The sequence below is a fragment of the Herpailurus yagouaroundi genome, unplaced genomic scaffold (assembly GCF_014898765.1).
Source record: "Herpailurus yagouaroundi ecotype Mexico unplaced genomic scaffold, PumYag 187, whole genome shotgun sequence".
NCBI classification, from domain to species: Eukaryota; Metazoa; Chordata; class Mammalia; order Carnivora; family Felidae; genus Herpailurus; species Herpailurus yagouaroundi.
Window position 1 is genome coordinate 6,478,642 of NW_024412418.1, and position 19,576 is coordinate 6,498,217.

At 40.3% G+C, this 19,576-nt stretch overlaps 1 protein-coding gene across 9 annotated transcripts in view; it reads left to right on the forward strand.

Moving 5' to 3' along the window:
- Nucleotides 1-19,576, forward strand: part of CELF1 (CUGBP Elav-like family member 1) — a 76,495-nt gene that overhangs the window by 43,916 nt on the left and 13,003 nt on the right. For 5 of the 9 annotated variants that reach the window (XM_040495170.1, XM_040495167.1, XM_040495168.1 and 2 more), the window contains exons 3-9: nucleotides 420-571; nucleotides 10,273-10,460; nucleotides 12,395-12,477; nucleotides 12,852-12,900; nucleotides 16,384-16,518; nucleotides 17,055-17,134; nucleotides 17,457-17,618. In XM_040495170.1, coding sequence (XP_040351104.1) covers nucleotides 501-571; nucleotides 10,273-10,460; nucleotides 12,395-12,477; nucleotides 12,852-12,900; nucleotides 16,384-16,518; nucleotides 17,055-17,134; nucleotides 17,457-17,618 — 768 coding nt within the window. In that variant the 5' untranslated portion in view covers nucleotides 420-500. The remainder of the gene's footprint in view (nucleotides 1-419; nucleotides 572-10,272; nucleotides 10,461-12,394; nucleotides 12,478-12,851; nucleotides 12,901-16,383; nucleotides 16,519-17,054; nucleotides 17,135-17,456; nucleotides 17,619-19,576) is intronic. The other 4 variants (XM_040495172.1, XM_040495174.1, XM_040495175.1 and 1 more) reach the window with 1 other exon arrangement.

Genomic DNA, 19,576 nt, shown 5'->3' on the forward strand with positions numbered 1-19,576 from the left:
TTCTTTTCTTTTCTTTTCTTTTCTTTTCTTTTCTTTTCTTTTCTTTTTTCTTTTCTTTTTTTGCTTCAGGTAGTTTCAGGCCTTGGGGCCCCTCAAAACCTGATTTGCAGAAAGGAGTTTGAAGATGTGAAACAAGTTAGTGTTACTTCTGCTCTGTTAGCCACTGCTATCTTCATGGATCTGACACTCTATTTATCTGACAGTGCACTTAGTACTGCTTCGCCAGGGAAAATCACACAAACCCAGCCTGGCGCATCAGCACTTTCATTGTGTGCCGGGCTGAGCCTCCCTTCACATGCTCACATCCCCCTTTTAATCCAGTACTCCCTTTCCCCTCCCCAGTCCTGCCTGTTTCTGTGGCACTTATTGCTGGTTTCCCTGAGCTCCTGTTTCCACTTTGTGTTTTTTGTGGGGCCCAGGAAGCTAAAGCTGTGTGTATTTGTGGATCAGACAAGTGCAGCAAGTTAATATCATTGGCTTCTGAAGGGGAGAGTGAGGTGATGGCTGCGTTTAAGTTGGATTTCCTTCCAGAAATGATGGTGGATCATTGCTCTTTGAATTCCAGTCCTGTGTAAGTATTTTTGTTGTCTAATTTTTATCATAAGCAGAGGAACTGGGCTGTTTTCTTTGTTATTTGGTAAAACTGGTCCCTTTCCCTAAAAGAGGGAAGAAAAAAATTGGGTGAGGAAGCCAAAGTCCACAGTATTATTATTTTCTATTGTACTCTGATTCTGTCTCCTTACTACTGATTTCCTTGGGGCTGTAGCTAAGTTCTGTACAAAAGGGTACATTTGATATATGAGCAGCAACATCAACTCAAGTGTGCTGGCTCCAGTCCCTTCAAGCAAGCTGTAGTGTTTCCCCCATGTGATAGATTCCAACGCATTTTTTTTTTTTTTTTAAACCTTAGCTTTACTGCTTTGTGTTGGGTATGCAATTTCAAACAATCTTTTGGGATGTTATTTATTTACATCAAATTCTTAGACTCATGTCACAGTGGAGACAGGTTACTAGAGTGTATTTAGTAATGTATGCAGAATGCTGTATTGGCATCTAAACTGTATCCCTGGGCCCTGATTTTTTCCTAGTCAAACTGAAAATGCAACACAACACATGATTTCAGGGATGTCAGATGTGTGCTCTTCCCCTCCCCTCCTCAGCAAAACTGTATCAATTTTGATTGGCAGTTTGCCCAAATTTTCAACATGGGAACAAGAAATCTAATCAGTTAAAAATACTGTTTAGTAAGTGACATTATCATTGTACACAGCTAAAATGCTAACCTGGTCCTGAGTTGTAGCTTCAGGGAACCTGAATTCTGAACTTCGTGAAGAACACATTTCTAACTCTTGTTTTCAGTTAATTAAACTAGGTTTCAAAGTATCTTGAAACCTCAAGCAGATGAGCCTTAGGTTATTCAAAGCCAAGAATATTAAATGGTAGAATATTCCCTAGATAACAGGCAGTAGTCTAAGTCCTTCAGTATAGCCCTCCGTTGGAAATCCATCTACCTTGGGATGATCTGTAGCAGGTGTGGATGATAGCAGATTTTGAACAGTTCTCTGTGGAATAGTTTGGGGGACCTCAAAGTTAGCTGGCTCACTCATTTGATACGGATGTTATGCCTTCTCTGTAGTGTCCAAAATAATGGTAATTTAGGTTTGTCTTTTTATGCAAGCTCTTTACTGCTAAAATTTTGTTATAGCTGTAGATAACAGGTGAAATCAATGCCATCATAAAGACTTAATATATATTATCAAAATACTCCCACATACCAGATATATGTCCCTAGAACTAGGACTTTGTGGCTCAAATTATCTTTCATTGTAACAGTTTCTCTTGGTTTTGCCACCGCCTTTGTTCAGTCCTTAGATACAGTATTTTTCCTCAGCCTGCTCTCTCATATTTCAAGAGGTTAAACTAATTCAGTATCCCATGAAGTCTGGATCACGGAACACTGCATGAAAGTCACCTGGAACATGAAAATGCTGATTCCTGGACCCATGCCCAGATATTCTGATGTTAGAAAAAGGCCCCAGAATCTGTATTTTAGCAATGCCCCATGTGGTTTTCATGCACACTGAAGTTTGAGAGCTAATGGACTGAATACAGGTCATTCTGTCAGAGGTGATCAGGGAGCACGCAGTTGGAGCATGTTTTCCCAAGTATGTTTGCCTTTGTTTTAGTCTTCCATCTTCTCAAAAGCTTTGGGAGGTTAATTGGGCACAGGCTGTTGCCTCTGTTTACAGATGAGAAACAGTTGAGAGGCTGTAACTGACTTGCCTGAGGACAATTGGTGTCGGCTTTGGACCTCAAATCAAGTTTAATGATAATCTTTTTATTTTTGCCCCCTAGACCAGGCTGCCTCAGGTGTCATGGAGCAGGTACCCATCGACTTCTTTCATTATTGCAAGTGTTTGGGCCCATTCTCATGGGCACCATATACCAAAACACAGATTTGGGAAGAAGAAAGTTCGTGAGAATGGTGTGTTTGCCACATTTTTGTTGGGTTCTCAGCCCTTCTTTTAATTCGTACTCTTTAGCAGGAGACTTGACATCAGTAGTTTTCTCTCTCAAGTGATTTTTTTGCCCAGTAATGTGATCTAGCAATGTATCTATTTCAAAATTTCCTGCAAAAGAGAAGAATGGCTGGAGGAGCTGTGGAAGGGCTGGGGACCTGAACTGTAGTTCCTGTTCTTACTTTTAACAGTGTCCTTGATTCTGCTGTGACTGCTCTTCAGCTTCCCTGGTTTCTCTTACTTTGCTTGTACCCTAGGAAATGGGTGTTCTCTAGGAGTTGTAGCTCAGTCCCTTTTAGCTTTCCCTTGGCTTAAGGGGGTACCGATTGCTTTTCTGATTCTCACATCTCTGTATTTTTCCCCCAAATGTCCCCTGAACTTCCCCGTGCAAAAACACTTTCCCAAAATGACTGTACTAGAACCTAAGAGGGATCAGTAACTTCTTTTCCTCATCTTTTTCATTGGGTTATCTCCAATTTCTAGTGGGTTCTGCCCCCAAATTTTTCAGCATTGCCTGAGACTGGGCCCTAATCTTGGGAGCTAGTTTGTGCAAAAATCTCTTTATTTCCCCACTTTTATTTCATCCTCTGTATTGTCAGTTGTCTTTAAAAGACCAGTCCGATCACTTCCTTGTTTAAAAATCTTGTAATAGCGGGGCCTGGGTGGCTCAGTTGGTTAAGCATCCGACTTCAGCTCGGGTCATGATCTTACAGTTTGTGAGTTCGGGCTCCATGTTGTGCTCCGTGCTGACAGCTCAGAGCCTGGAGCCTGCTTCAGATTCTGTGTCTCCCTCTCTCTCTGCCCCTCCCCTGCTCTCACTCTGTCTCTCTCCTTCAAAAATAAATAAACCTTAAAAAAAGAATCTTGGAATAAAGTCCAAGCCTGTTAGTATCACAAGAAAAGCTCTTCAGGGCATCTTTCCAATGTATCTGTTTATTCTCAGTGATTTTCTAATGTTTTCTCTCTTTTTTCCTAATCTTTTAAAATGTGTACTCTCCCCTAAGTTTCTCAAGTCCTTTTTTTACCTAATGTTATCTTACCTTCTTCTCTTTTTTCTGAGTTCTTACCATTTTCACATCACTCCATTCTATACAGCACTGTTTCCAGCCCCTTTGTCCATTCAGCTTAAGTCCCTGCCCTCCTCCTCCAAATACAATAAAACCATCATACCCATTTTTTTCCCCCACAGAACTTTTAAGCATCCGTGAAAATATTTGTAGGTCCTTATAGTTGTGTTCTTCCACTTGTTTGGTGCCATCACCTTCAGGACAGGTACTGCTCAGCCCCTCGAGTGTGTAGTATCTGGCACATAGTAGGAGGTTAGGAAATACAGTTGAATGAATGATAAGCCCTGTGAGGTTTGTTTGTTTTTAATAATTAAAGATAATTACTGAAATAAGGTCTCTAGGTGTTATCTCCATTTCTCAGGGAAGAAGGCTGAAAACCTTCACAAGCATTGTTAGCCTGTTTAGTTGTTGAAAGGTGACTTAACCTTTATTAAGAGCTTTTTCTAATACCTAACATCCCAACTAACAGGAAGATCTCCCTGTATCCAAAAGGAAATTCCTTCCTTCCAGAATATGTACAGTTTTGTCTCACTAGAGAACAGTTGGTAAGTAACTCAGGCCAGTGTTTCTGGGTCCTTTTTATTCTGATGTTCTTCTGTGCCGGTTTCCCAGAGCACAGTATCTGAGCCAGAGGGACCTGGTAGGGGTGGGTGGTGGCTGAAGATTGGGAAGCAACAAATATTTATGCCTCTTGGGGATTGGTAAGTATCCAAAATTTTTCTGTTTGTATAATGAACAAATGGAGGTCAACAGGTAATGAGAAGGGTTGAGTGGAAAAAAATGAGTAATGAAAGGTTTTGGGAATTATTTTTTAATTTATTGAGGTATAGTTGACATACAGTATTGTATTAGTTTCAGGTATGCAGCACAGTGATTTGACATTTGTGTACGTTGTGAAATGGTCATGACAGTAAGTCTGTTGTCACCTGCAAAGTTAATAGTTTTATTTATTATATTCCCATGCTGTACATTACATCCCCATGACTTAATTAACTGGAGATTTGTATTTATTAATCTCCTTTACTCATTTTGTTCCCACCCAAGGAATTGATTTTTGAGCAGATGTAAAGGTAGTATTTGCCAGCCTGTTTGGCTGCGAAGAACAGATACCCACTGGAGCTAGCATATGTGAAAGGGGTTTTTTGTAAGGGCACACATGGGCTGGACTGTAATGTAATTAGGAACTTTCTGGAAGACTTAGAAAATCCTTTCTTTCTGACCCAGGACACACGTTCTCTTGTCCTCACTGCACGTGCTGCTGCTTGATTGCAGCATGGCTTTGCCTTGCCATTCTCCCTCCCATCCCGTTTTCTTGCTCCGTCTCTCTTTGTCTCTCAGATTAAGATATAATTCACATAACATAAAATTTATCCTTTTAAATGCATAATTCAGTGATTTTTTACTGTGTCCACAAAGTTGCACAACTGCCTCCGCTGTCTAATTCCAGAACACTTTGATCACCCCAAGAAGAAATCTGGTACCCATTAGCAGTCATCCTCCTGCACCCCCAGTTCCCATTCCTAGGCAACTGCTAACCTGCTTTCTATCTTTATAGATTGGTCTGTCCTGGAAATTTCATATAAATGGAATCACACAATGTGTAGCCTTTTGTGATTGGCTTCTTTCACTTGGCATCATGTTTTCAGGCTTCATCGATGTCGATGTTGTAGCATGACCTCTCTTATCTCTTGCCACTGCCCTTTTACCTTGTCACCTTAGGCTGTCTCTGCTTGCAGCTTCCCGAATTCTGACTTCATCACTGCCTGTTTCTGTTAACCAGTTCCAGGTTCTGTAGAGCAGTGTTCTGTGCCATAGAGCTTTCTGTGATGATAAAAATGTTCTCTGCCTCTCCTTATCCTATGCAGTAACCACATGTGGCCAGTGGCTATTGTCTTGCTCGGTAAAGCCAAGCCGTAAGGAGCTTGATTGGCCAAGCCTTTCTGTTTTAAGCATAGGTCTTAGATTTCTGGCTACCCGGTAGATCAGTTTGTTGGGTTAAGGTTCACCCCACTGGTATAGTTAGGTGGAGCCAGGGGATGGGGAAAAAGTGGGACAAGACATTAACTCTGCCCCCCTGAGCTGGGCCTGGGGCCAGGAAGTTTTGAGAGGGAGATAAGAGAAAGAAGAGAGGGTTTAAGAATTCTGAACAAATGCGTGCTTTGAAAATGAAGCTCTTAGTTTTGTCTCTCCTGTTTCTCTTCCAAAATGGTTCTCTTTTTTACTTTCCTATAGCATGTTCCATCAAGAATCCAGGTAGACAGGGCAGCCTCTGGTCCTGATTTTTCACATTTTCTCATTTTTAATGATTTGCTAGTTGCTGCTAGAAGCAGAAACGTAAAACAAGGTGGTTGGTGCCATGCCTCTCCCCTAAAACACTTGCTGCCTCCTTATCTCTCTTCTTCCTTCCTTGTTTCCCTCATTCCCTGCTTTTCCTCTCTCCCACGCTGCTCCCAGGTCAGTAATTTCACAGAGGATAAGAATATCCAGGGGCGCCTGGGTGGCGCAGTCGGTTAAGCGTCCGACTTCAGCCAGGTCACGATCTCGCGGTCCGTAAGTTCGAGTCCCGCGTCGGGCTCTGGGCTGATGGCTCAGAGCCTGGAGCCTGTTTCCGATTCTGTGTCTCCCTCTCTCTCTCTGCCCCTCCCCCATTCATGCCCTGTCTCTCTCTGTCCCAAAAATAAATAAACGTTGAAAAAAAAAATTAAAAACAACTACTTAGAAAATATAAAAGAGGGGCGCCTGGGTGGCGCAGTCGGTTAAGCGTCCGACTTCAGCCAGGTCACGATCTCGCGGTCCGTGAGTTCGAGCCCCGCGTCGGGCTCTGGGCTGATGGCTCAGAGCCTGGAGCCTGTTTCCGATTCTGTGTCTCCCTCTCTCTCTCTGCCCCTCCCCTGTTCATGCTCTGTCTCTCTCTGTCCCAAAAATAAATAAACGTTGAAAAAAAAAATTTTTTTTAAAAAGAATATCCATAGACTTGCTTCTTAAGAATGACAGGGATAGTATAGGTACTTCTCCAGGGGGCTGCTGAATTCATTGGTTCTTGAGTAGGCATAATAAATATTAGTAATTCATGATCACTGACTCTGAGGAGCTCTCCATCAATGGGGAGGTAAGGCACACATTTGAGAGTGTTTTTAGTGATATGTAGAGTAAATGCCACACCTTGATGACGTGGGGTCCTTGGCATATCACACTGAGAGTCTTGTTCCCAGGTGACTTTTTTGTGCAGTGGTTACTTCTAAGGACAACATGCATGCTGGAAATATGTGAGGAAGTTGAGGATGGAAGAACATTGTTGTTCATTTCCTCTGACACAATAAAAGTTTATAATGATGTTTTCCTTATTCACCAATATATACCACATTTCACATAGTGTCTGGCCTGTATAACTGTATAAGTGCCCAGGATTTATTAGAGGAAAGAATAAGTCAGTGCAACATTCCGGTTACATGATGTCCACAGCATCTTCAACATGGCCTGGTAATTTGCTGTGCTCTAGAAGTGCTTCTCAGACTGGTGAAGAACCATGTCCTAAGCCTGTCACGACCTGACTTCTAAAATACAATAAAAACAGTCAAGTAGGAAGACAAGATAATAAGGTATAAGCTTGCATTTTGTATCTTTTAATTATTATTAGATTGAATATATATAAAGTTACCTAGTTCAGTTTCTATAAAAGTTTCTAAAGGGGTGGGGCACCTGGGTGGCTCAGTGGGTTAAGTGGCCGACTCTTGACTTCAGCTCAGGTCATGATCTCACAGCCCATGAGTTCGAGCCCTGCATCGGGCTCTGCACGGACAGTGAGGGACCTGCTTGGGATTCTTTCTTTCCTCTCTGCCCCTTCCCTGCTTGCTGTCTCTCTCCAAATGGGGGTCTGGGGGAGGGAGTTTCTAAAGGGTTAAATTTGAAGATTTTCCCTGGTCCTTGGCACTTTGAATAGCACTGGTCCAGAAGATTCTTCTGGCTAATGAATTGGTATATACAGAGGGAAAGGGTGGTTCATGGAGTAGGTGGATGTGAAGAAATGGAGAAGGATTTGGAGAGTAAAGAGAGAAAGGGAGGGTATTCATCTAGAATGCTGAGTCTCCACTGAACTTTTAAATAAACCGTAATTCACATATGTTGATTACTGATGATTCTTTTGCACTAAACAGTGATGTAGAAAATTTAGAAATGGCACACGAATACAGAAGGAACGGACAGAGTGTTTGCCTCCAATATAATTACAAATCAGCAAACCCCTGCCTCTTTTCAAAAGTAGTGTCAACATTCTTATCAAAACATATTCTGAGCACCATTTGGGGGTTCTGTGTTAACCCTTTAACCGTCCCTAGGATGGAAATATTAAAGACGAGCAACATTTTAATAAAATGATATTAAAACTGGTAATTAAACTTGTTAGAGGCAGGTTGTTAGGAGCGACAGCCATTGTTTCGTTAGTCATAGAGTTTTGGTTTTTTTTTTTTTTTTTTTTTTTTAATCATAGCGTGGTTTGTTAGAACATTGGGATTACCTTCTAAAAGCAACTACGTTTCATCTATATAAATATATATATAAATGTTTATTTTTGAGAGAGCGTGTGAGCTAGGGGGAGAAGAAGATACAGAATCTAAAGCCGGCTCCAGGCTCTGAGCTGTCGGCACAGAGCCAGACATGGGGCTCGAACCCATGAACTGCAAAATCATGACCTGAGCCAAAGTCAAGACGCTTAACTGACTGAGCCCCATTATATTTTTACAACAACCTGAATTTAGTAATTCAAAACTAAAGGAAAACCAATAAAATAATGCATTTCAAAACACTTGGGGTAGATTGATCTGGTGACAAATAATCACAGGAGATAACAGCTGCTCTTTGTGAGCCCTCTTTGTGCACAGTGTTCATTTTTATCAGGATTAGTTGCTTAAATTAAAGGGGGAATTGTTGAGGACAAGAAATTCCTCCCATCTCACACATCTGAGGACTTACTTTGAACCAGGTGCTATGCCAGGTGTGACTGTAAGAATGAATAGCAAACAAAACAGTTTCTGCCTTCAAGGAACTCTCAGTCTAATTGGGAGAGCTAGATATAGGCAGATTATGCTAAAAGGTGGTAAATACTATAATGAAGGGGGAAAGTTAGTACTGTTTGAGTCCTGACGAAACAGACTAAATTTACCTGAAAGAACATGGGGAAACCTTTCCAGACATAGTAGCAAGAGTTGGTCTATATGCCATTTGCCTTACAGCTTTTGATATTTAGTACTAGATTCAGCCAAGGCAATATGTAAATAGTTCCTGTGGGTGTTCAGTTAAAAGTAGGAATTAAAATACAGAGGTTAAACCACCTTCATAGATCCAGCATTCTCAAGTATCTTCAAATATTGTTCAGAAGATAGCACTGGTAGAAAAACTGTTGTTTTTCCTTTAAAGGAAACTAGTGTTTTATTTAGGGTTGATATTAGGACGTGGCAAATTTGTTGTTTTTTTTTTAAACATTTATTTATTATTGAGAGACAGAGCATGAGTAAGGGAGGGGCCAAGAGACAGGGGGACACAGAATCGGAAGCAGGCTCCAGGTTCTGAGCTGTCAGCACAGAGCCAGTCGTGGGGCTCGAACTCACAAACTGAGAGATCATGACCTGAGCTGAAGTCGGACGCTTAACCGATGGAACCACCCAGGCGCTCCGAGGACGTGGCAAATTTGAATATGATGAAGTGATTTCTGGATTAAGCATGCACTAACAGAAAAGTTAGCCATGCTGGGTGTTTGGAACTTAAGGTGTTAATGGTTGTGATAAATGCTAAGATACAGTCTTGAGCTACAGTGGTAGGAGAAGGACTTTGATTCATTCTGAGTGGAAACGTTTGTAGTCCAGGAATCCCTCTAGGTTCTTGGCAGTGGGAGGGTTAAAATGAAGGTATTAAAGCAGGAGTGTTACAAGTTTGATGTGAGAGGATTGCGAGAGTTTGTGGATGTTGTAATGGTTTACTTGGTAAGGGAATTAACTGGTACAGTCTTAGAGAACTAGTAGTAAGTTGGATAACTCAGAAACAAAAAACCCTAGGATGGTGTTGTCATTGTCTATATAACAATCATTTGTGAAAGTTTAAAAGGCGAAGCTTTGTTTTGGTCTTGGAAGCATGACTTAAGAGCACTGGGTCGAGGACTGAGACAGCAACATTCAAAGGCTGACATTCTTTCTGTTCTGTTCTTAGCTTAGGCCTTGGAAATCAAGTGCTTTGTTCTAACATCTGCTGAAAAAAGACTTGTCACCTGTCATTGTATATGAGGGGAGTCCTGCATCTTACCCACTAATCAACAGTCCATTGTGATTTTTATGCACATTTTTAAGAGTTTTGTTAACTGTGTTTCAAAACCACTAAAACTTGCTTTAGGAAGTTTGCCTCTTAGGTTCTTACAAGAATTCTCAGGCTAGACAAGGATTGAGTGACATTTGATTACTTAGTTAAAACCCAGAATGCCCTAATCAGAATGGTGACTTCAGTTTGGGATCTAATGGAAAGCATGGCCATGGCTAAGGGGAAGACCAGAGAACTCTGGTAAATTGAATGACTGTAGTGAAAAGAAGTAGAATTCTTTCTCCCGACTTTTTTAGGAAGTAGTTGAGATCTTTAAAGAAAGGAAACATCTCCCTGGAAAGCACCATGAATGCATAATAGAAGCTATATTTTGTTTTATGCAGCTCAAAGAAAATGAACGGCACCCTGGACCACCCAGACCAACCGGATCTTGATGCTATCAAGATGTTTGTGGGCCAGGTTCCAAGAACCTGGTCTGAGAAGGACTTGAGGGAACTCTTTGAACAGTATGGTGCTGTCTATGAAATCAATGTCCTAAGGGATAGGAGCCAAAACCCTCCTCAGAGCAAAGGTAAGGGCTTTGGGTTGGTGTTTTGTTTGTTGTTGTTGTTTATTTAATTTTATTTATTTTGAGAGAGAGAGCATGTGCAGGTGAAGGGCAGAGAGAGAGAGAGAATCCCAAGCAGGCTCCATGCTGTCGGTTCAGAGTCTGACGCAGGGCTTGATCCCACAAACTGTGAGATCATGACCTGAGCCGAAATCAAGAGTCAGATGCTTAACTGACCGAGCCACCCAGGCACCCCAGGACTTGGGATTTTATATCTAATTTCTGTCATGTGCTTGCTGTCTCTCATTGCCGGAATGTTCCTGTGGTCACCTCCAAAGGGGCTTTCCTTTTAGAATAGTTACATCTTCCAGCCCAAACACATTTAATGGCTTGAAAATAAAAAGTTAAGTTGATATCATGAGGATAACTTGTAAATTGGATCGTAGATGGTCCTTTGTGAGAGCTCTAAATTTAAGAGACAAACTCATGTGAGAGTCTGTCTCACTCTCTCTCTTTTAATGTTTATTTTTGAGAGAGAGCAGGGGAGGGGCAGAGAGGGAGACAGGACCTGAAGCAGGCTTTGCATTGTCAGTGCAGAGCCCAATGTGGGGTTCGAATTCAATGAACTGCTAGATCGTGACCTGAGCCGAAGTCAGGTGCTTAGCCAACTGAGCCACCCAGGCGCCCCTCTCTTTTTTTAAATGTGAATGTCTCTTGATCTTACGGATGCAATGGCAAAAATAAAGTTGAAGTAAACTAACTACATAAAGTTTTCTTTGGTGTTTTGGCTAGAATAAGCTGAAAGGAAGGCACTATCTACACCGTACCTATGAATTTCTGTTAGTGTTTGCAGAGTCTTCATAGGAAGGCTTAGCAACCAGGAAGGACCTGTTTTTGGGTAACCTGTTTGTTGTAGCCTACAAATGAATGGAAGAAAGACTGTGTTGCTTCCAGAAATGCCTAGCAGAGTAGAAGCTTTATGGGAGCAATGGTAGAAGAGGCACTAGCTTTGCCCTATTACATGCACATACAATATTCTTTTCCAAATGACCGATGTTAGAATAATTTTCTGTGGAAGCTGTTCTACAGTGCAGATGTGAGCAAGCAGGATTGTTAGGTTTGAAGCCAGCTTAAGAGCAGAGGATCAAGAAGCAGATAAATTACTTTCTCTATGTGTATAGTTAACCAAAAATATAAAGTATTATAGTTCCTTTATATTAACGACTGGCAGTAGAACATGCAGTACTTTAAAATCTTAATTGCAGGGTGATTTTGAAAGGAATCTATATGGTATCTCATGGGACGATGAGCCCCATGAGAGAGACACCTCTCCCCTCCTATCCCTAATAAAGATACAAATCACAAAATCTACAAATCTCCTTAGTGCCATGTGCTGTTAGAATCTTAATTATATTTGATGAGGACCAAGGGTCCAAAAAAGGTATTAAGAGTTCCTTGCTCTTTAGTCATTTTATAATTTAATAAATTATTATGTTTGATGCGTATGGTAGAAATTGACTATAAGGATTGATTTATTCTGAGAAAGAATGAGTTCCTGGTAGACTACAAGGTGTGAGTGCAAGGCTCCTTTTTTATTTGTTCTGAGTGTCTTGCCCAGCACACTCCCTGGTGCTCCAGGTAGGGTACGTTGAATGGCATGGTACTGTTACCTTTGCAAGGGAAGTTATCTTTCCCAGAGAAGTTTATAGGAGCAGCTAAAGAATTTTAGTAGAAGCAGAAGACTATAACAATATAGAAAATGAATAGAAAGTAGTGTAGGGTGTTTTTCTGCTTCTTTCCCCCCCCCCCCCCCCCTTTCTCTCTTTGCGGGGAGGGATGCCAATTTTAATATACCCAGTCTTCTCGAAGTTCCAGTATGTCTGTGGAGGAGGGAGTACTCTAGGAATTACCTGCTTTCAAAGGACTGGTTTGATTTTGTGAAATCTTGTTTATTGCAGGGTGCTGTTTTGTTACATTTTACACCCGTAAAGCTGCATTAGAGGCGCAGAATGCTCTTCACAACATGAAGGTCCTACCAGGGGTAAGAAAGCTCCTACTAGGAAGTGGAACTGTGGTGGTTTTAATACATGGAACATACATAGGTGTCAGGCCCACACTGAAAGCCATCTTGGGGAAAAAGTAACTGCCACAGAAATTGATGTAAAGGAGGACATAAAGGGAATATTTCAAAGAACATAGGCTGAAGGTCATGTAGTTCTCTCTTAACCAAAAGAATTTTAACCTCTTGATTCATACTCTATTTTGATACTTTGGGAAAAAATTATCTTGAGGCAGACGTGAGTTTAGAGAGAACTCTTAAGGCTCTGGTTTTGGTATTTCCTTTAGAGTCCTCACTTATCTTTCTGAATGCCTTCAGTGTGTACAGTGATAGTATCTGTGTGTTTTCCTTTTTAGATGCATCATCCTATACAGATGAAACCTGCCGACAGTGAGAAGAACAATGGTAAGCAAGTGTGTAAAAGCCTTCTCCTTAGAAGGTTTCTGCCAGTTTAGTGTTCATTCTGATGGTATCTGGTTGTGTTTGCTTTAAGTAATCTTTTTATTATTATTATTATTATTGAAGTCTAAGTGACATAAAACATTCGTTTCAGGTGTGCAACATAATGATTCAGTATTTGTATATATTAAAATGATCACCCATAGTAAGTCTAGTTAGTATCTGTCACCATACATAGTAACAAAAAAAGTTTTGATGTGGGAATACAAGCTGGTGCAGCCACTCTGGAAAACAGTATGGAGGTTCCTCAGAAAACTAAAACTAGAACTACCCTATGACCCAGCAATTGCACTACTAGGTATTTATCCAAGGGATACAGGTATGCTGTTTCAAAGGGGCACATGCACCCCCATGTTTATAGCAGTATTATCAATAATAGTCAAAGTATGGAAAGAGCCCAAATGTCCATCAATGGATGCGGTGTATATATATATGTATGTATATATATATGTGTGTGTATATATGTGTGTGTGTGTGTGTGTGTATATATATATATATATATATATAACCGAGGCACCCCAGGACTTGGGATTTTATATCTAATTTCTGTCATGTGCTTGTTGTACACACACACACACACACACACACACACACACACACACACAAACATACAGTGGAGTATTCCTTGGCAATCAAAAAGAATGAAATATTGGGCATTTGCAACTACGTGGATGGAACTGGAGGGTATTATGCTAAGTGAAATTAGTCAGAGAAAGACAAATATATGACTTCACTCATATGAGGACTTTAAGAGACAACACAGATGAACATAAGGGAAGGGAAGCAAAAATAATATAAAAACGGGGAGGGGGACAAAACATAAGATACTCTTAAATATGGAGAACAAACAAAGGGTTGCTGGAGGGGTTGTGGGAGGGGGGATGGGCTAAATGGGTAAGGGGCAGTAAGGAATCTACTGAAATCATCGTTACACTATATGCTAACTAATTTGGATGTAAATTTAAAAAAAGAAAATTAAAAAAGTTTTGATGAGAATTTTTAAGGTCTGCTTTCTAAGCAGCTTTCAAATGTGCATTACATTACTATTAACTGTAGTCACCAGGCTAAATTATTTTATAATGGGAAGTTTGTACCTTTTGATCCTTTAAAAAAATTTTTCAAGTCTTGTTATTTATTTTTGAGAGAGAGAGAGAAACTGAGCGTGAGGGGGAGGGTCAGAGAGAGAGAAGGAGACACAGAATCTGAAGCAGGCTCCAGGCTGCCTGCTGTCAGCACAGAGCCCAACACTGGGCTTGAACCCATGAACCAGGAGATTGTGACCCGAGTCGAAGTTGGACACTTGACTGACTGAGCCACCCAGGTGCCCCACCTGTGGATCCTTTTTACCTTTTTTGCCCACTCCCTTACGCCCAACCTCCAACCACCAATTTGGTTTCTGTATCTATGAACTTAGGGAGTTTTTTGTTTGTTTTTAAGATTTTATGTAAGTGAGATCATACAGTATCTTTCTCTGACTTATTTCACTTAACATAAGGTCTAGGTCCATCCATGCCGCCACAAATGGCAAGATTCCCTTCTTTTTTATGGCTGAATAATATCCAGGGTGTGTGTGTGTGTATCCCACATTTTCTTTATCTGCTCATCTGTTGATAGACACTTAGGTTGTTTCCATGTCTTGACTATTGTAAATAATGCTGCAGTGAACATGGGTGTGCAGCTATTTTTCTTTTTAGGCTTTATTATTTTAAAAAAAATTTTTTTTAACGTGTATTTTCAGAGCATGAGTGGGGAGGGGCAGAGAGGAGGGAGGCAGATTCTGAAGCAGGTTCCAGGCTCTGAGCTGTCAGCACAGAGCTCGACACGGGGCTTGAACTCATGAACCGCGAGATCATGACCTGAGCTGAAGTCGGACGCTTAACCAAGTCACCCAGGCGGCCCATTAGGCTTTATTTTTAAATAATCTCTACACCCGTTGTAGGGCTCAAACTCACAATGCCAAGATCAAGAGTCGCATGCTCCACCGACTTAGCCAGCCAGGTGCCCGGAGTATGCAGCTTTCTGAGTTTGTGTTTTTGTTTTCTTCAGATAAATACCCAGAAGTGGAATTACTGGCTTATATGGTAGCTCTGTTTTTAAATTTTTGAGGAACCATGTTGGTTTTTACATTGGCTGCAGTCAGTTTACATTCCCACCAGCAATGCACCAAGGGCTCTCTTTTTCACATCCTCACCAACTCGTTATTTCTTGTCTTTTTGATAATAGCCATTCTAACAAGTGGGAGGGGATACTTCATTGTTGCTTTGATTGGCATTTTCTTGATGATTGGTGATGTTGAGCATCTTTTCATGTACCTGATGGCCATTTGCTGCATGTCTTTTTTGGAAAAATACCTGTTCAGCTCCTCTGCCCATTTTTTTTTAACTGGGTGCTGTGTTTTGTTGTTCCTGAGTTGTAGGTGTTATTTATATATTGGATATTAACCCTTTATCAGATACATGATTTGCAAATATTGTTCCCATTCAGTAGGTTGCCTTTGCATTTTGTTGATGATTTTCTTTGCTCTGTAGAAGCTTTTTAGTTTGATGTAGTCCCACTTGTTTATTTCTGTTTTTATTGCCTTTGTTTTGGGAGTTAGATCCAAAACATCATCTTTAAGATTGGTTTTATGGAGCTTACTGCCTATGTTTTCTTCTCGGAGTTTTATGGTTTCAGGTCATACGTTTAAGTCTAATCCATTTTGAGTTAATTTTTGTGTATGGTGTAAGATTGTAGTCCATTGCACTAAGTAATCTGTCATCTAAATTGTCTGGGTTTTTTTTTTTTTTTCTTTAAAATAAATATGGTAAATAAATGAGATGGAGAGAGTTGATATGTAAATAGTACAAGAACATTTTAGAGTAAACTGGAATGTCTTTGATGAATATAATTTCTTACGACAAGAATGGGAGAAGGGGAGATGGACAAGTAGGAAGGAGAACTTAGTCCTCAAGAGAATAATCAGAAAAGGAAAGTGGACATTTACACTCACCAAAAGGTGTGTTCTGTTTCTCTTGTCATATCAATTAAATGTGAAAAACTTGTCCTTCTTTGGTGTAGTAGAACTGCTAGTAAGAGCAAATATCACTAAGTGCTAGGCAAGATGCTGAGTGCTTTGCATTTAATACCTACAGCTACCTTTAAGAGAAACACGGTTAGCCCTGTTAATCAGAAGTGACAGGCACAGAATGGTTAAGTAACTTTGACAGGATCGCAAATTACTATATTTTATCTAAATGTTTCCAATTTAAAGGTTCAGTTGATTATAAGATGAGTTGCTAAATGATGAAAAAATGTGTATCTTAGAATCCAAGTAATAGGATATAAAGGCATAGAGCCACGATCCAAACATAGATGGTCTGACTCCAGGGTCTATGCCATACTACCTCTTGTAGTAATGATGTTCAAGCCTTTTGTGTTTTACTCTCTTAGCAGTGGAAGACAGGAAGCTGTTTATTGGTATGATTTCCAAGAAGTGCACTGAAAATGACATCCGAGTCATGTTCTCTTCATTTGGACAGATTGAAGAATGCCGGATATTACGGGGACCTGATGGCCTGAGCCGAGGTGGGTACATTTTTAGCCTTTAAAGATACTGGTCTTAAATTTAGAGTCTCTTTTAGTTAGACCAGTGGAAACCAGGGATCACTAGCTAACATGACCCTGTGATGATGGAGTGGCTGGGCTTGATATTGTAAATGTAGGTTCCGTCTACCAACTGATTCCTTTAGAATTGTCCCATCCCCCTAAGGAGTCTGCATTCTGCACTTGAATGTCATGTATTAAAATTTTCTCTTTTTGTGCTTGGACAGGTCCTTAATGGAAACACTTTCTTATCCAGAGGAACTAGAGGATTAGGATTTCTCTCCTTTATCCCTTTATCAAGCACTTTCTTTCTTGTTGTGCTTCCCTACTTTTTCACTGAAGCACTAGTCACTGTTACAATGTATCTGTCTCCTTTACTAGATCTCTAACTCCTGAAGGCAGGAACCATGACTGTTATTGCTAGCATAGTACTTGGCACATAGCAGGTGCTCAGTAAATGTCAATCGGATATTTAATAAGCAAATGAATGAATGAGTTATTGACACTTCTCTTACCAGGTTGTGCATTTGTGACTTTTACAACAAGAGCCATGGCACAGACGGCTATCAAGGCAATGCACCAAGCACAGACCATGGAGGTAGGGAGCAGATGAATGAAAGGGAAAAGTTCCTTAGCCTGAGAGTGCTAGGACAGTTGGCCATTAAAGTTCTGCAGCATCTGACTGCCCTAAAGGTTAAGCAGGCTAAGCATCTTAAAGTGAAAAAAATGATTGCTTTTTAAAAAATTAACATATTAGAAGTTGCCCTTTTAAATCTGTCTTTTTGCCATTTATGTCTGTCAGGAAGAGAGTCATGTGGCAGTGAATGAAATTAGAATGCATCTTGTGTGTCACTACAAAGGAGGATTTTTCCTTCGTGTAGAAGGAGGACTTTCACCCTTTGGCTTTGGTGTTTTCATAGGGCTGCTCATCTCCCATGGTGGTAAAATTTGCTGATACGCAGAAGGACAAAGAACAGAAGAGAATGGCCCAGCAGCTCCAGCAGCAGATGCAGCAAATCAGCGCAGCATCTGTGTGGGGAAACCTTGCTGGTCTAAATACTCTTGGACCCCAGTATTTAGCAGTGAGTCTTTGTGGTTTGCTTTCTGCAGACTGTGCAAGCTCCCAGCTGTTTTCTTCTTGCGCCATCCCTAGCTAATAGACACAATGGCATTTACGACTTTAACATATCAAAATTTTACGTAAAACTTAGGCAATGCAATATTCTTTTAAGTTATGTTAGTGTATCTCTCTGTCTCTCTCTCTGTCTCTCTCTCTGTCTTATAAACACAACTTTGGTTATAATTTGAGACTTCCATTACTATTAAAGTGAAATCCTGATTTCCTGATCAAAGATTTAGAAATATCTCCAGTGTCCCTGTCACTTCATTTTTTTAAAAAGAAAATCCTAAGAGAATCTTAACTACCAAATATCTCCATATTTCTTTCTCCCAGATGTAGAGAACATAATTAAATGCTTATTGAGTCTTTCCTGAAGAGTATGATAAATGTTTCTTTCCACTGAGAAAGCAAGATACTGGCACAGACATTATTAAATGAGTATTACAGGTGTATATTTGAGTTCCCTACATTATAGATGGATAGCCTTTAACTCTTTCCATCTTGTTCTTGAGTTTGACTTACGTAGTCCAAAGGCTCTAATTTGGTGTTTAGATTTACTAGATCTACAAATATGTTACAGGGGATTATCACTGCTTTAAAATCTTAAAAGAATAGCAGTATGAAATACTTAAAACTATCTCATCTGTGAAGCTGTCAATGAAGGAAAATCAGTGGTGAAACCAATAGATTCGTATGGATAGTCCCAAAAATATACACATAAGAATAATTACATACTTTTACTCTAAAAGTATGTAATTTAAACATTTGAATTTTAAAACATCCTTTAAAACATTGTCCTATACAGAAACAAGAAAGGCAATGATTTCTGTCTCCCAGTATTGAGTTTTGGCTAATTTGCTGCCTCCTGGTCTTCATATTTCTAAAATGTTAGAAGAAATCCCAGTTTTCCAGCTAGTATTTCTCTGAAGTCAAAAAGTATAGATGGTTGGTATATCTCATCAGATTAAGTTGTTTCTTAGTGCTAGAACATTGCTTGTAAGTTCAGGAAATTCAGAGAGATTTTATTTTAGTCTTCTGCCAAAATGATAATGCGTTTAAAATGATCTCCGTTATATGCATTCGCCTTTCTTAGAGAGTTTCGGAGCTCTTTTTTGGGGTAGAGTCTCCTTTTTATTGCCATCACCACATCCAGCAGCACATGATGGTATTTGTTGAGAGCTGCGGTCTTTTTGTTTCAGTTAGACATGATCCCTGCCCTCAGAACTGTTCTCATTTAGGGAGGAAATGAAGGTGCCAAGTATAGAATGCACAGCCCATCAGTTGGGGTTGAGCACATTGCCCAGGGTATTTAAGAAGACAAAAATGAGGACATGTGGTATATAAATGATAGTACATTAATATTAATTATAAGGTTCTTTCTGGAATAGGTGGACTTGAACCTCTAGTCTGTTTAGACTATAGCAGTGGTTCTTAATCTTTGTGGGGTGTGGACCCCATTGAGAAGCTGATAAAAATTGTGTGTATATACATTTTCTCATTCTATATCTGGAGGTTTGAGAACCTAAAACCTATATGGACTAAAGGGATTCATGATGACTGAGGAACCAGATCGGGTGTTCATGGAAATGGACAACAGGTTGAATAAAGGATTCAGAAATGAGGATACCAGTTGTACATGAGGAAAAGTGATTGGCTTTGAATGGAGCAAAGGTTTTCAGCCGGTTTGTTAGTCAAAGGTTGCTGTTTGCAAAGATAGTAAGATCATGGAGATCTATAAGCTCATGGACAACCTCTTGTTGTATTTGTTAGGGGGCAGCAATTGAAAGAATATACGCTGAACTGATCATGATCAGTCCGTTCGTCAGTCATTTGGTCATCCGTAACAGTGAAGACCAGTTTTGTGGGGGAGGAGATAAACGGGGCTGTATGGATATATAGCATCAAAAGATTGGTCTTTTC